At 42.7% G+C, this 15,529-nt stretch overlaps 1 protein-coding gene across 3 annotated transcripts in view; it reads left to right on the top strand.

Annotated features, from left to right (window-relative positions):
* Positions 1-14,225, top strand: part of G6PD (glucose-6-phosphate dehydrogenase) — a 1,188,375-nt gene extending 1,174,150 nt beyond the window's left edge. For all 3 annotated transcript variants that reach the window (XM_044080102.1, XM_044080103.1, XM_044080105.1), the window contains one exon: positions 12,576-14,225. In XM_044080102.1, the coding sequence (XP_043936037.1) occupies positions 12,576-12,666 (91 nt within the window). In that variant the 3' untranslated portion in view covers positions 12,667-14,225. The remainder of the gene's footprint in view (positions 1-12,575) is intronic.
* Positions 14,226-15,529: the final 1,304 nt, after the last annotated feature.

Genomic DNA, 15,529 nt, shown 5'->3' with positions numbered 1-15,529 from the left:
TGCCCCAGGATTCCCACTCCTCTTTCCTTGATGCACTGGAAAATATTAAGGTACAACCCAACACTCTAATAATGGGTGATTTCAACAACCCTACCATTAACTGGGAAAACTACTCGTGTACCAAATCTTTTGCTCAACGTTTTCTGGAAATCATCAGTTCCAATGCTTTGGTTCAACTTATCCACACCCCCACCAGAGGCAGCAATATCCTAGACCTGGTCATCACCAACATGGGTGACCGGTTTTCCACACCAGAGGTCAGCTCCTCGTTGGTCAGATCCGACCACAAGCTAATCACCCTAGACATCCACATCCCGCTCCCACCCCCCATTAGGAAAACAACCGTAAAACCTATTTCCAAAGTCAACTTCACGCTTCTTAAGACAGAAGTGGCAAACTTCATGACACCCATGCAGACGGACAATAGAGGTACGACTGCTGAATCCTACACAAATGCACTTTATAAGCACTTACACGAGTGCATGGATCATGCTATCCCTAAGAGAACCAAGATGCTATCCTCCAAAAAAAGGAAGCCGATCTGGTGGTCTTCTGCCATAAACAAACTCTACAACAGAAGATAAAAACTGTTGCAAAAAAGAGTAAAATGCCACGATTGGAGGAACTCCCTGGTCAGCCTCAGTAAGAAGCCGAGATCCCTCATAAAATCCTCCAGAGCTAGTTATGAAAACAAAATTGCCACTGATTCTAAAGACAACCACAAAACATTCTATAGCTATGTAAAAAATCTCAATGGCAACACTCAGATCTGCTCAGAGTTACAGCACAATGACACTAAATATACAGACCCAACTGATATTGCCAACATCCTGGCAGATAGGTTCAGTGCTAACTTTACCCCCTCTCACCCCTAAAGGGCCCATCTTTATACCGGAAGAATGCAAAGTTCCTGTTATCATGGCTGCACAGGTAAAAACTTTACTCTCCAAAGCCAATAACACAGCATCCATGGGACCTGACAACATCCCAGGCTGCCTTCTACATGAACTACAGAATGAATTGGCACCCCACCTAAGTACCATGTTCAGTCATAGCCTCACCTCAGGCTTTGTGCCCATGGAATGGCGCACCGCGACAGTTATCTCACTCCACAAAGGAGGGGCCACAACAGACCCCGGGAACTACCGCCTCATTAGCCTGACGAGCCTCGTCTGCAAGGCCATGGAACGTATCATCATGGAACTCATAAACAAAGACATTGGAGATCTCCAAACCCTGGACCCCACACAGTTTGGGTTTGTAAAAGGCAGATCATGTCTCCTAAACCTGATAGACTTCTTTGAAGTAGTCACCAAAGCCATAGATGAGGGTAAGGTGGTTCACTCAACCTATCTAGATCTCGCCAAGGCGTTCAACACCATCCCCCACTCTGGAATTATAGATAAACTTACTAAACTAGGTATAAATCCCTATGTCACAAGATGGGTTGCCAACTGGCTTACTGAAAAAACTCACACTGTGAAAGTAGCAGACTCCAAATCAGACTTCAGACCAGTGACAAGTGGAGTACCACAGGGTTCAGTCCTGGGTCCTTTCCTGTTTGGTATCTACTTCTCTGAAGTACAGGCTAACACAGAGGGTCTTTAGCTAACTAAATTCGCAGATGACTGCAAACTAGGAGCCATAATTGAAACTCCTAATGATGTGGACATCCTACAAAAGGGCCTCACTGAGACAGATGCCTGGTGTCAAAGACATGGTCTCAAGCTCAATGCCAAAAAGTGCATTGTCATCCCCTTTGGTAAAAATTCTATACCCATGAACTACCACATAGGCGGTAGTCTACTTAACACCGAAAGTGTGATGAGACCTTGGGGGACAGGTGGACAGTAGTCTCTCCTTTGATAATCACATCGCCAAAGTGGTCAGGAAATCCTTCTACGTGGCACACCTCATCACAAAAGGTTTCTCATCCAGAAAAAAAGAGGTCATTGTTCCCCTCTACTCATAACTCATTAGACCCATTATAGAGTACAACGCCCCTTTTGGTATGTACCTCACAAGACATCTACAACAACTGGAAAAGCCACAAAAATACCTCACAAAGAGGATTACTGGCCTCAAACAGATGCCTTATGCAGACCGTCTCAAACTCCAGCTTTACTCTTGTTGCATATCGCCTACTCAGAGGCGATCTCTGCCTAACATACAAAGCTATGTCAAACCCAGAGCTGTTGGACATGCTCCACTTAAAGAAATCCCAATCCCTCCGAGCTACACGCTCTAGGGGCCTAAACCTTGTCATCACAATAAACAGAACATGCTGGAGGGATAGATTCCTGTCCCAGAGACTTCCCATACTCTAGAACAGACTACCTATATATGTCAAACAGAGCTCCTCATTAGCACTTTTCAAGAAAAATCTTGATGATTGGATGGGTAATAGGAAATTCACCCCGGGGATCACTTCTGTAGTTCTGCTTGACAGGGGCACATGAAGATAAATTTCTTGGGTGGCGAAAGCCAGGGTACATTTTTGGCTAGGCTTGTACAGGCCCTAGGGCCAATAGCCTAGTACCTACCTATGAACCTATGAAGAGAGCTGTGGGAGTGGTTATCCCAGTTCATGACATCCACCGGAATGCACATTTCAAATTAAGATGTTTGTTAATGCCAGGTGGTACCTCAGTATTAAGTAATAGCTGCCACCTAAGTTCTTTCAGTTCAAGTAAACAGTTGGAATCACCATAAAAGAAATTAACCTGTTCCAGTATAATAAAGTCAAAACATATGAAATGCCTGCAAATTAAGCTTTTTTTTCCTAAGGCATTGCTACAGTCATGTGAGTGTATTGCAGCATTATGTTCTTTGATCCTGTTAGTTTACGAAACGTCTTGCCAACATAAAATTTTCACAGGTTCTGCAAATAGCTGCATAAATCACATTCTCACTATGACTGTCAAACTATCTTGGAAAGGTCTAGTTGACTAACTTACCAGTTTCCATGCCTACCATTTAGTTTATTTTCTACCATTCAATTGCATTGCCTTTTGCTGATAAGTTGTCCGCATTCTTACTGTATAAATAAATGTATGTATATATTTCTTGTATGTATTGATATTCATTTATTTTCATGAAGTTCTGTACATAATAAAGGAACAAAAACACTTAATTCACAACAGATCTGCCTATATGAGTCATTTTTTTCTTTGTTGGTTTGGAAGTGTTGCATAAGTATTTTTCTTCTTAGTGCTTCTTCGTTTTTTATATATATATATATATATGTGTGTGTGTGTGTGTGTATGTATGTATATATATATATATATATATATATATATATATATATATATATATATATATATATATATATATGTATGTGTGTGTGTGTGTGTGTGTGTGTGAGTGAGTGCCTGTGTGTGCATGTGTAGGTGTTTGAACGTGCATGGGTGTGCATGAAGGGTGGTATCTTTCCTAACTCAATGCATGGGCTTCTAGGGAGAACACTGCCATCACCAGGTGTGACAATGCAAATTTTCATTTAGGAGTTGTGGTAATGAGCCAATAATGAGGTCTTTCTCATTGTGGCCGTACCCATCTCTGAATTACATTTTCTCATAGTTACAGTAATTGATCAACCAGTGTTAGACAATTAACATGAATGGTGAGCGTTTCTTTGAACTGTAAGTGTACTGTTTTTCACTTTTACCAAAGCGTACAATATCTGAAATATTTTTCCTCCACTGGTTTCTGTATCAGTTGATACATTATATGTTTTAGCACAGAAAGAAAACCACTATTTAGAGAACCGTTCTTCTGCTAAATTTTTTCTGCAATGTTTTTAGGCATGCTTAAATCTCCTGTTATTGCTGCATTATGTATGTATGCATGTATCTATGCATTTGTTTATTTATTTATTGTCCTTTCGATTACAGAATTCTACCAAGATAACTAAGACTGCTATTTTGTTTTTTGGGGGTTTGTATTTTCCTAGCACACACATCTCATGTGCTTCTATCATACAAAAAGCTGATGCTTTTTCAGTTTTAAAACTTTTGTGCCTAAGAGGTGTTTAAGTTTAATTTTCTGTCTATAAAAATTCTGCCAGATGTCTCACTTGTAGCTCCTCACCAAAAAATAGTTTTCTTGCCTGATAAATTTCTTGTTGCTTTATGTGCTAGTAGTCTGTTTCTTTATAATGACAGATTTTTGTAACCACTGCAATATAAGTGATGGTTTTCAAGTAAGTCCTTCCAAGTACTTGCATTGGAGATTCATGTTTGTGTAGACATTTTCTCTAGTATGCATTTTATGTTCAGCACTTTAGATTATATTTATTTTCTGCTGGTTGACTTATTAGACTAAGTGACACAGTGTTGTGTTTCTTTTTATTCTTAGTCCGACAGGCATGTTCGCATAGTTTAAGAATATTGTTTCATTATTATCTATAGGACCATTGATAGCTGTGCTTTGTATACATTGTTTCTGTCTTTCATTTGATCATTTCATTGTATCATGTTTGTTATTTTATCCTAGGCCCTGGTTGCTTTGTTTGAGTTGTTTTTCTTTCTTTCATTTTTTTTGTTCATTTCTTTGTACCACATTTTTTATTTTGACATAGTTTCCAGTGGACTCTTCATCTGTCTTCCTGCAGATAAACCCTACATTTCCACCCAGGATGGAGTCTCCTGTCACAAATTTTTCATTCCTCTTAAGACTTGTATTTTGCCTCTATCCTTATCTTTTTTATTTTTGTCTTCTGGTTTCTGTTTCTTTCTTTTTTTCTCTCTATTGGTGGTATTACGCATTTTGTGCCACTGTATCACTGTGATGCATGTTATATTTTCCAAATTTTTGGGGTCTTAGACATGTTTCTTGTTTGACAGTTCATTTGCCTTCAATCATCTCCCTTTTTCTCCAATCACTTACTCCCAAAGTCGCTTTTGCTGTTGTAAAGCACTCGGGAACCTGCAGGTAATTCAGTGAACAGGGGTCTACATCTCTAGGGGGGAATGATGGTTTATCTTCCTGTTGCCATTGGCAGAATTAATATTTGTTTAATATCTTTTTAATTATGCTTACTTTTTCTATTTAAATAAATATGATAGCAGCTTTCTACACAGTGTTTCAATGATTGCTAGAAAATAAAGCAATTTCTTGAGTATCTGGATAGTGGCATCCATTTGAAGTGGAATGATTACCAGTAGCTGTCAGTGCGTGCGTTTGTGATATAAAAGAAGACATGGCCACCTACTTCTGTTTCTCCTCATTGCCTTGAAAATTTTGTAGGTAGCAGAGACAGTCTGCAGGGTTACTGTAGGAGTCTGATGCAGCTCATAAACGAGTGAGTGAATTGACAAGATAGGAGCTTTAGTGGTAACTGGTGGGGGATGATGAAAGATCTAGGAATGTTATGTAGGGAAAGTGGTGTGGTCCTGCAGTACATTCCTAGAGGTGTGTTGTGCAGTGTGGATATGCAGAAAGGTTTAAAAGTGCTTATGATAGAAAAGGTGGTGATGAAAGGGATAACTATCTGTATAAAGCAAGTATCAAATCATAGGCAGACTTGATGTCCAGAGTACTTTATTCATCTGGATCTCTTTTCTTTCATTTACATCACATTATTAGGTTGCATCTTGAAAAGGGATGACTTTGTATGAAAACAAGTTATATGTTAAGTTGTCAATCTCGCCTTCATTCTTGCTTGATGGGTTCGGAGCCGATCCTCGGCTCCGACTCGGCACTTGCTAAGCTCGAGAGTCTCTTTTACCAGCTCGAGGCAGCCCCATATCCCATGATGCAAGGCGGTAAGTACCCAGATCTCGTTTGCCGCTTCGCTGATGAGGTCCTCCTTTTACCAGCTCCTGGTAAGTGTTTTATATAATACTATTTTTGCCCCTTTTTCACTTTAAAACTTTATATTTAACGTTTTTAGTTTATTTTAAGCCCTTTTCTGACTAAAATTTCCCTCACTCCTTAATTTTTTTTAGTCAGGCCTTCTCCCCTCCCACCCCCCCCCCTTGTTAGGGTGTGTGTGTGTGTGTGTGTGTGTGTGTGTGTGTGTGTGTGTGAGGTTAGTTATCTATAATTTTTTTGGGATAACTTGTTCTTTGGGACTGTGTTGTGTGTGTTTTCTGCAACCATGTCCAAGGAAAGGGTCTCAGGCTTTAAGAAGTGTGACTCGTGCTGTCAGAAGATGTCTCTGACAGACGGTCACACTTCTTATACTGCCTGGGACCTCTCCACCTGCAGGACTCCTGTGCGATTTGTCATTCCTTTAGCCAGAGAGTCCTGCAGGAGAGGAGAAACAAATTAATTTTAAGGGGTCTTCTTAAGCCGGAGGGCTCTCCGGCTAAGTCGGCTCCAAGCAAGACTTCCAAGTCTTCCAAGGCCCAGGCTTCTGTGTCTAAGCCTGCGGCCTCGGTTCCGACTCCTTCTGAGTCGAGATCGGCTCCGGCTGGAGCCGATCCTGGTTTGCATAAACCTTCGGCACCGATGGCTATCGGTGCTGATACTGGTTCAGCCACATCGGTGTCGGCTCCGACTGGTTCCGACCACCATGTGGCTCAGGCTTCGGTGTCGGCGCCGACCGGCTCCAACACCATTACTTTTATGTCTGTATCGGCTCCGGCCGGAGCCGATGCATCGAGACCTTCTGTCGGTGCCGAAAAGTCCTCGGCTCCGACTGCATCGATGGTTTCGTCGGCTCCGATGGTTCCTTCGAGGAAGAGGTCCAGGTCTCCTTCCTTGGAACCGATACTCTCGGCTCCGGCCTCACCTCTCCTCTCGGAACGGAGCCATCGGAGCCGATCATCTAGGTCATCCAGGCTTTCTGACCATGATTTAGAGAGGGTGGTCAGTAGATTATTGAAATCACAGGCACTGGCCCAGATGCTACATAGTCCGTCTCAACAGACTACTATTAGTCCACACCCTATTGCAGTTCCTCCTTCAACTCTACCTCAGAGTTTGGAGCTGGAGTCTTCGGGAATAGTTTCTGCTATGGCTGAGGGGCAGATACCCCCCCCCTTCTGCTCCCTCAGCATCTACTCTTATCTCCTCTTCGAGACCTTCCTTAGAGGGATTTGGTGGTCGGGCTTCCCTGGTCTCCACCGAGGGGGTGTGTGGCATCGGACCCTTGTCCGACCCCACTCTTCCCGTTGGAGCCTCGGCCTTGGTGAGCTCGGCTCCGACATCTGCCTCGGAGCCTTCCCTTTCGGTGGGCCCTGGAGTTCCGGTTTCTTCGGAACGGGTTCTCTCGGACCTCCCTGGGAGGGGAGCCTTCGAGGTGATGAAGAGTGTGCTGGCCACAGGACTCAGCCAGCAGTCTGTTTCCTTAGCTCCTCCCTCTACGGTGCCTGTCGATATCTCTGCCATCTCTCTTGCTCCCGGACCCAGAGATCCTCCGCCTCAGGTTTCCCCACTGGGAAGAACCCCCTCTTCCGAGGATTCTCCTGATCAGTCAGGGGATCCTCCGTGCAAGAGGAATTGTAAGAGGAAACACGTAGACTCCCCTGAGTCTATCACTTCAGATACCGACTTAGATGAGTCGGAGGGATCCCCAAGATCCCCTCTGAGGATGTCTCCTTTTCAGACATCCTAGAACTCCTTAAACAGAGGGGAAACTGGCCCTCCAATAATCCCTCTGAGGATGAGTCGGTATACCTAGAGGCGTTTGGATCTCGGCCCTCCACCTCCTGGGTGTCTCCGCCTTTCGACCCCCTTATGCAGGTTATTGCTCGAAAGGCTTGGGCTGCTCCTGACTCTGTAGAGCCAGTTCCTAGGAGGCCGTCTAAATTTATTACTGCCCCTTCGGATAAGCAATTCCTTACGAAAGGTGTCCCTGCTGATGCCATGGTGGTGGCGGCTGCCACTAAGAAGGAGATCCTTCCGTACCTGTCCATCCTCCTAATAAGGACTCTAGGACCATGGATAGGTATGGTAAGCGGATGTTTTCTTCAGCGACCTTTGCTATGCGCTCACTGAACTACTTATGTCACTTCAACAGACTCCAAAGGGACATCCTTAAGGAGCTAGGTGAAGTAGTACAGGATCCCACAGCTGCAGGGGCTCAAGAAAAAATTGCTTCGCAGCGAGGAACCCTTAATTCTATTGCTAACTCCTCCATGCGACTGATATCATATGCAGCAGATGGAGCGAGTAGGGCCGCAGGTACAGGTGTGGCTCTTAGACGCCAAGCCTGGATGCAGCTCTGTAATTTTGCAGATCCCTTTAAGGCGTCCTTCACAAAGTCTCCCTTTGATGGGTCAGCTTTGTTTGGCCCTCAAGTGAAGGATACATTGACCAGGTGTGAGCAGGACGGCAAGACTCTTTCTGCCGTAGGGATCCGTTTTTCCACCCCTTCTAGACCTTACCCTAAAGGACAGAAGGGTGGCAAAATGTGGTTCCGCAAATCCCAAGGAGTCACGCCGGATACACATGGTCAGTTTACCCCAGAGGCAGAGGGGGTAATAATAACAGACGCCGCTCTAGAGGCAGAGGGGGTCCACAGAACCAGGGAAGCAGAGAGCCTCTCTCTGACAAGCCCTTCCAGCATCCCTGAGATGTTGCCCGACTGTCCATCCTTGGAGGCAGTCGGGGGAAGACTATCGCTGTACCCAGAAGCCTGGCGTTCCCTCACTCAAGACAGATGGGTACAGTCGATTATATCCGAGGGTTACAAAATTCCTTTCGAGGAAAGTCCCTTCTCTCACACAAATTCCCTTCCAGATGTACCACCCGGTCTAAGGGAAGTTGCAGATTTAGAAGTATTAAAGCTTCTACAAAAAAGAGCCATTCAGCCAGTTACAACAGACCATTCAGAGCCCGGAATCTACTCAAGATTCTTTTGGTTCCCAAAAGACGGGAGACTGGAGACCAATATTGGATCTCAGCAGACTCAACAAGTCTGTGAGAAAGACAAGATTCCGAATGGTCACACTTCAGTCAATCCTGCCCTTCCTAGAGAAGGACAACTGGATGTGCTCAATAGATCTTCAGGATGCGTACTATCACATAAAATTCACAGGCTCCAGAAGGTTTCTCCGCTTCGGCTGGGGTCCAGTCACTTCCAATTCAGAGCCCTGCCCTTTGGTCTCACTACAGCCCCAGAGTGTTCACCAAATGTATGGCAGTGGTCACGGCTCACCTGAGACGTCAAGGATTCCAGGTGTTTCCGTATCTTGACGACTGGCTCCTTTCAGCCACCACCAGGCATCAACTTCTTCAAGCCAGGGATTACACAATAAATCTTTGCACTCAATTGGGAATTTCGATCAACTACGAAAAATCCTCCTTATTGCCCTGCCAGTCTATTACTTTCATAGGCGCAAACTTAAACACTGTTCGGATGTCAGCTACCCTCACAGATCAAAGAATCTCAGACATTCAAAGTCACGTGAGGATCATCCTAGCCAGCAAGAAAGTACAAGCCAGAATGGTTCTAAAGGTGTTGGGCCTCATGGCTGCAGCCATTACCCTTCTTCCCCTGGCCCGCTTCTATATGCGCCTGCTTCAGTGGATATTGTTCACTCAGTGGTCTTACCAGCAACTTCCGATGCGTCACCAAATACTGGTGAGACAGATTTGCAAGAATCATCTTTCATGGTGGATTACTTCTCCCCAGATTCATCAAGGCAGACCCTTTGTACCCCCAGCCCCGGTAGCCACTGTCACTACGGACGCCTCCCTGATCGGGTGGGGGGGTCATTATCAGGGCAGGATGGTTCATGGGACGTGGCAACCATTCGAATACCACCTGCACATAAATGTCCTAGAGATGAGAGCAGTGCTTTTAACGTTGCAAGCCCTCAACGACTTTCTTCCCTTGGGGACAATTGCAGTCCACACAGAGAACATGTCTGTAGTATGGTATATCAACAAACAGGGCGGAACCAAGTCCTACCCCTTGTGTCGAGAAGCGCTCAGACTTTGGCAATGGGCGATCTCCTCTCATCGGTTTCTGGTAGCAACGCATATCCCTGGGAAAACCAACATTTTAGCGGACAGATTGAGCAGAGCTATTCTCATGCCTCACGAGTGGTCTCTCAAACAATCTATAGTGGAGGAGATTTTTCTAGAATGGGGCCGCCCCTGTTGCGATCTTTTTGCTACTCCCCAAAACAGCAAATGCCCAGACTTCTTCTCTCTCTTCCCACTGCCAGGCCATCCCCCCAGAGACTCTCTAACCCAGGATTGGCCCCAGGGACTTCTTTATGCCTTTCCTCTGATTCCACAAGTACTCCAGAAAGCCACCGTTTTGAGAGCCAAAATGATTCTCATTGCTCCCTATTGGCCTCGACAGATTTGGTTTCCGTTCCTTCATCGTCACCTTTTGGTGCAGCCGTGGCATCTGGACCCAGTGCCAGACCTTCTGATTCACCAATCGGGTCAGCTGCACCGGTCTATCCCTTCTCTCAACCTCACAGCATGGTTGCTCCACTTCCTTCCTTAGCCAGGCTTCCTATGATCTCTAATCCTGTTAGAGACATCATAGTAGCTTCCTTAAAATCCTCTACTAGGAGGATTTATACTAGCAAATGGAAACGTTTTCTTATTGGGCAAAAGCCAAAATATTGATCCCTTTACTGCTCCAGTACAAGCAGTTTTGGATTTCTTAGCGGAAATCTTTCATGCGGGCTCCTCTTCCTCCACGGTCAAAGTTCAGTTGGCTGCTATCTCGAACTTTCATGTCGGGTTCGCAGATCACAACATTATGTCCCACAGGCTTTGTAGAGCCTTCTTAAAAGGAATTTTTCTCCTGAAACCTCCAATCAGGAGTCCTCCTCCTCAATGGGACCTAAATTTAGTGCTGACATCCTTGATTCTTCCTCCCTTTGAGCCAGCTGTTTCATGTTCCCTGAAATTTCTTTCATGGAAAACTTTATTCCTGGTTGCTATTACTTCGGCTAGGAGGGTATCTGAACTTCATGCTCTCTCTGTTCGCCCCCCCTATTTAGTCTTCCACAAAGACAGAGTATCATTGAGAACTAATCCGACCTTTTTGCCTAAGGTCGCCTCAAAGAGTAATTTGAATCAGGCTATTGATCTTCCTGTATTTTTCCCAAACTACTCAAACAGATCGGAACAAAAGTTACATTATCTTGATGTTCACCGCCAACTCAGATATTATTTGGACAGAACAAAACAATTCAGGAAATCCGATCAACTCTTTGTTTCTTATGCTGATAACAAAAAAGGCCTTCCTGTCTCAAAAGTGACCTTATCTAGATGGCTTTCTTCTGTCATCTCCGAAATTTATCAGCTTAGGGGAAAACAGCTGTGCTCGAAACCTAAAGCGCATTCAACCAGAAGCTTAGCCACTTCCACAGCTTTTCAAGCTAGACTTCCATTAGACACTATTTGTGCAGCAGCCACTTGGGCCACTCCTCATACCTTTGTTTCTCATTACAAATTGGATTTGGCCTCCAGGGACAGAGCCAGTTTTGGCTCTACAGTTCTCAAGAGTCTGTTCCATTGAGCCACCCAGGATTGAGGTGCTAGGGACGCGGTCCCATCAAGCAAGAATGAAGGCGAGATTGACAACTTAACATTGAGAAGTTATGTGCCTACCATAACGTTCCATGTTAGTTGTCTTCTCTCGCCTTCTTTCTTGCGACCCTCCCTCCTTCCCCCTGGCCTGGACAGACCTTGCTCTCTACATGGAAGAATACTTCTTAAGACCATACAGTACTGGTCCTCCAAAACCATCCTTCAGACTTTTCTCTCCTTCTTTCTTCCTTTGGGATGTCTTTTATGCTAGGTGCTATGGACAACAAATGAGATCTGGGTACTTACCGCCTTGCATCATGGGATATGGGGCTGCCTCGAGCTGGTAAAAGTGACTCTCAAGCTTAGCAAGTGCCGAGTCGGAGCCGAGGATCGGCTCCGAACCCATCAAGCAAGAAAGAAGGCGAGAGAAGACAACTAACATGGAACGTTATGGTAGGTACATATCTTCTCATTTTACCACATCCTGTAGTAACAGTTAATTTCATCAGATAGATGTACTCATGGCAGTTTGAGAAATACTACCTTTGTCACCCTTTAAAACTGTCGAGAAGATTCATATTAATTGCACTGGAGGACTAATAATAAATGCTGCAATTAAAAAAAAAAATTCTGTAGACTAGTGTAAGATTTTTCTGCTCCTACTTCCTAGCAAAGGAAAAATACCTTGACTGTAGTGACTAGACCTTAACCACAGATAAGATGAAGAATGTAACTGACATGTTGTGGTTGATGATTCTCTCTCCATTTCAGGTAGATTGCTGTTTTTTTCCTGCAACTAAATAGTGAATTTTTCATTGTATAGTTTAGAAAAACATACCTGCATTTCAGATAATAATTTGCTCTTAAGGATATTTTTAAAGTAGAAGCATTTAAATGTTCCTTAATGGAATTAATGCAGCCAGTGATGAAACAGATGTGCAGAAGTTATAAGGCACATTGATAGCGGAAGCAAGGTTTGTAGCTTGCAAAAATGGGAATAGTATATAACAAAACGCATTTGACAGCAATTCATCTACTAGGCATCCACACACCAACTTATATTCATGCCTGTTTGCCAAAATTTTCAGCAAATCACTAAAATTATTTATTTTTATTTCCTTTTGCAGTCGTGGCCCTGATGAAGCTGATGAGCTCATGAAGAAAGTAGGATTCCGTTATGAAGGAACTTACAAATGGGTGAACCCTAACAAGCTTTAAACTATACTACTGTATCATGAAGACCAGTGACAGGAAAACACAGTACCATGTAATTCATCATCGACCTTTCAAACAAGTCATCCATGTCATTAGACAGAGGCAACATCAGACAAACTGAAGAAGCTGAATATCAATTTTATTGCAGAGTAGTTTTTCAAGGACCAAGTTATAGATGCTGTTCTAAGAAAGAAAATGTCATGGAATATATTTATTTGAACACATTCCTGATTATCAGTACACAACGAATACAGTTTTGTCTGATGATTCCTTATGGAAAACTCAAATGCTAGTGTGTTTTGCTGTTGGAAGATGATATGGTTACCTATTACATTTTATGTACAAGATAAACATCATAGATGGATATTTAAAATAATTTGTCCCGTTAGCTTAACAGTGAGAGAATTAGTGTCTGTATTGTATCATCTTTCATTTTATTTACCTTTCTGATGCTTTCTTGATTTTAAAAGTTAGTGTGAGATATTCATATTCAAAGTGATTTGTAGAGCTCCTTAAAAATGAATTTTGTCAATGAGTTTGCTAGTCATCTTTTGCTTTGCACTAAAGCATTTATTGAAATATGTTGCTATGGATGTCCTTGCATGTCTTTATTGACATCATTATTAGATGTCATTATATTGAAGCCCACAGTCATTTTCACTGCTGTGATTCATTTTAACCACAGCAATAAATGGCCAGATGTTGCTGATAAGGAAATGGCAAAATATACAGGCAATGTTCTCAGTAATTTTTTTTATTCAAAAAAGTTATTAGTTTATTCTTTAGTAATATTTTATAACTTCTTTTGTAGACTTTTATGTCATTTTGTCTTTTCTGCTGACACTTCAAATTGTCCACTAAAGTTGGACATTCTGATGGTGACCTTGTTTTCACTTTTTTCACACCATGTACCTGAAAGTGCACCAACATTGAATAGCCTTTATTTCTTGGCACTTAAAGCACTTAGACTATTCAAAATTGGTTAAATTTCTGATTTTTGTGTTACTCATTCTCCCAATAGATGGTCATTGGTCAGTAAGACACTTTTTCCAAACTATGTTCAGAGCTGTGGAAGAAGCATCTATAACAGAGTAACCAAATACTGCCCAGGGCTGCAAACTCAAAAGAGTTTTGTTGTGGTTAGAATTTGAACAATACCGTGACTAAAAAAAGGATAGAATCACTAAAATAAGGTTTACACTTTAAACATTATTTTACTAAACAGATATAAAGAAATTAGTAGTTTAATTTTCTGAGTTGTGAAAATAAAAATTACCTTGTTTAGCATGCAACACTCTCAAAGTTCAAATTACATGAGAACTGTGTCTGATTAAATAGATAATCCAACACTGATGTGGGGTTGTGGCAATCTGCTGGCAAGGATGTAGGCTAAGGGTTATCTCACTGTGCTAGTTCTGTGATTTTGTATATTTCTGATGATGTTTTCTATTGTTTTGAGTCTTTCATCTGCTTGTGATCTCAAAACATAATTGATAGAAGTTCTACCTATATAGTTTTCATCCTAGTATCTACAATTAAAATAAGAAGAACAAAGAGAGAAACCTATTTCTGTGTTCCTTGATGATGATTGCCATACTACTGTGAAAAAATGAGAGCTGCTTTTCTAGAAGAAAATTGTTCAGATACCTAAATTCTCTTGTTAACCATAGTGGCACTGTTAGAATGTAGGATGTGTGAGAATCCATTTGTGCAGGCTACATAAGGATGGGTGTCACTCTTCCAACCACCTTACTTATTCCTGTAATTAGTGGGATGAACGGAAGTGAAGATATTGGTGGCCAGATGGATTCTGCTGTATTTGTGTGCACCATCCTGCTTGTCTTACCCATGTCCTGGATAGTTTGATGGCTTCAAAGACCTTCAAGTACCCAGCATAATTTTATAGAATGACCTTAGCTGTCCAGGAATGTTCCCACTCTAGAATCCCTTGTAGCTGGCAACCACCAATAACCCTCTCCTTCTATGAAGAAATAGTTTAAAAGGTACTAAGAGCTGACACAGTCCTCTTGCAGCTTTATTGACCAGCTGCTGACTGCTAGTCACACATACTTTACATACTTGTGACATCCTTATACTGGGCCAGTAATCAAGGAGCCTGAATCCTCATCACTGACACTGGAGAGGGACTTTCACTTGGAATACAAATGGATACACTCAGTATTTCCAGATGCAGCTCTCTGCACCAAGTACAGTTTCCCCTTAAGACCACACAGGGAACACACTCAGCCTGGGGTCTGGATGTTTTATCTGTCTCCTTCCATGTCCACAGTAAGACTACCCACTGGTAGAGCTGTAGGGTTAGGTCCTCAACCAAGTGTCCACGGCAAGTCCTCCAGCACCCTGTCTGTGAAACCAGTGCTTCATGTCCCTGCTCCAGGTAGCTCACACACACACGGGAAAGGCTGGCACAGATTTATGTGTTCTGCCCTCTTGTGCTCAGAGTATAAGGTAGTTATCCCTGCCACCAGACACTCCACATTCAGCTACTCTAAGGCCCTTAACAAAGGGTGTCCAATTATACGGTGTAATATTAATACTAATAAAAATGGTAGTAGTTGACTAAGACAGCTAGGCCTTCAGGAGTGGCCCACACAGTGTCACCAAATAAATATAAGCACACTTAAAGGTTAAATACTTTCTAAAAGGACCAGCCACAGTAAAAGTTTTAAGTATATTTAATAAATAATAAAAGTGCATGAAATACTGAATATATATTTACAGTAAACCACAGAGTTCAAATCACATGAAATATTGAAAGTAACATTGATGGACAGAGTCAGACAAATAAAGAAAAACAGCATCTAAACTAAACTTCACTATATTTTCCTGAGTGAATCTAGGAAAA

Source organism: Protopterus annectens, chromosome 8.part0 (assembly GCF_019279795.1).
Source record: "Protopterus annectens isolate FY-2018-M chromosome 8.part0, PAN1.0, whole genome shotgun sequence".
Classification (NCBI taxonomy): domain Eukaryota; kingdom Metazoa; phylum Chordata; order Ceratodontiformes; family Protopteridae; genus Protopterus; species Protopterus annectens.
Note: the sequence above shows the minus strand (reverse complement) of the source record. Positions and strands in the feature narration are given on the sequence as shown.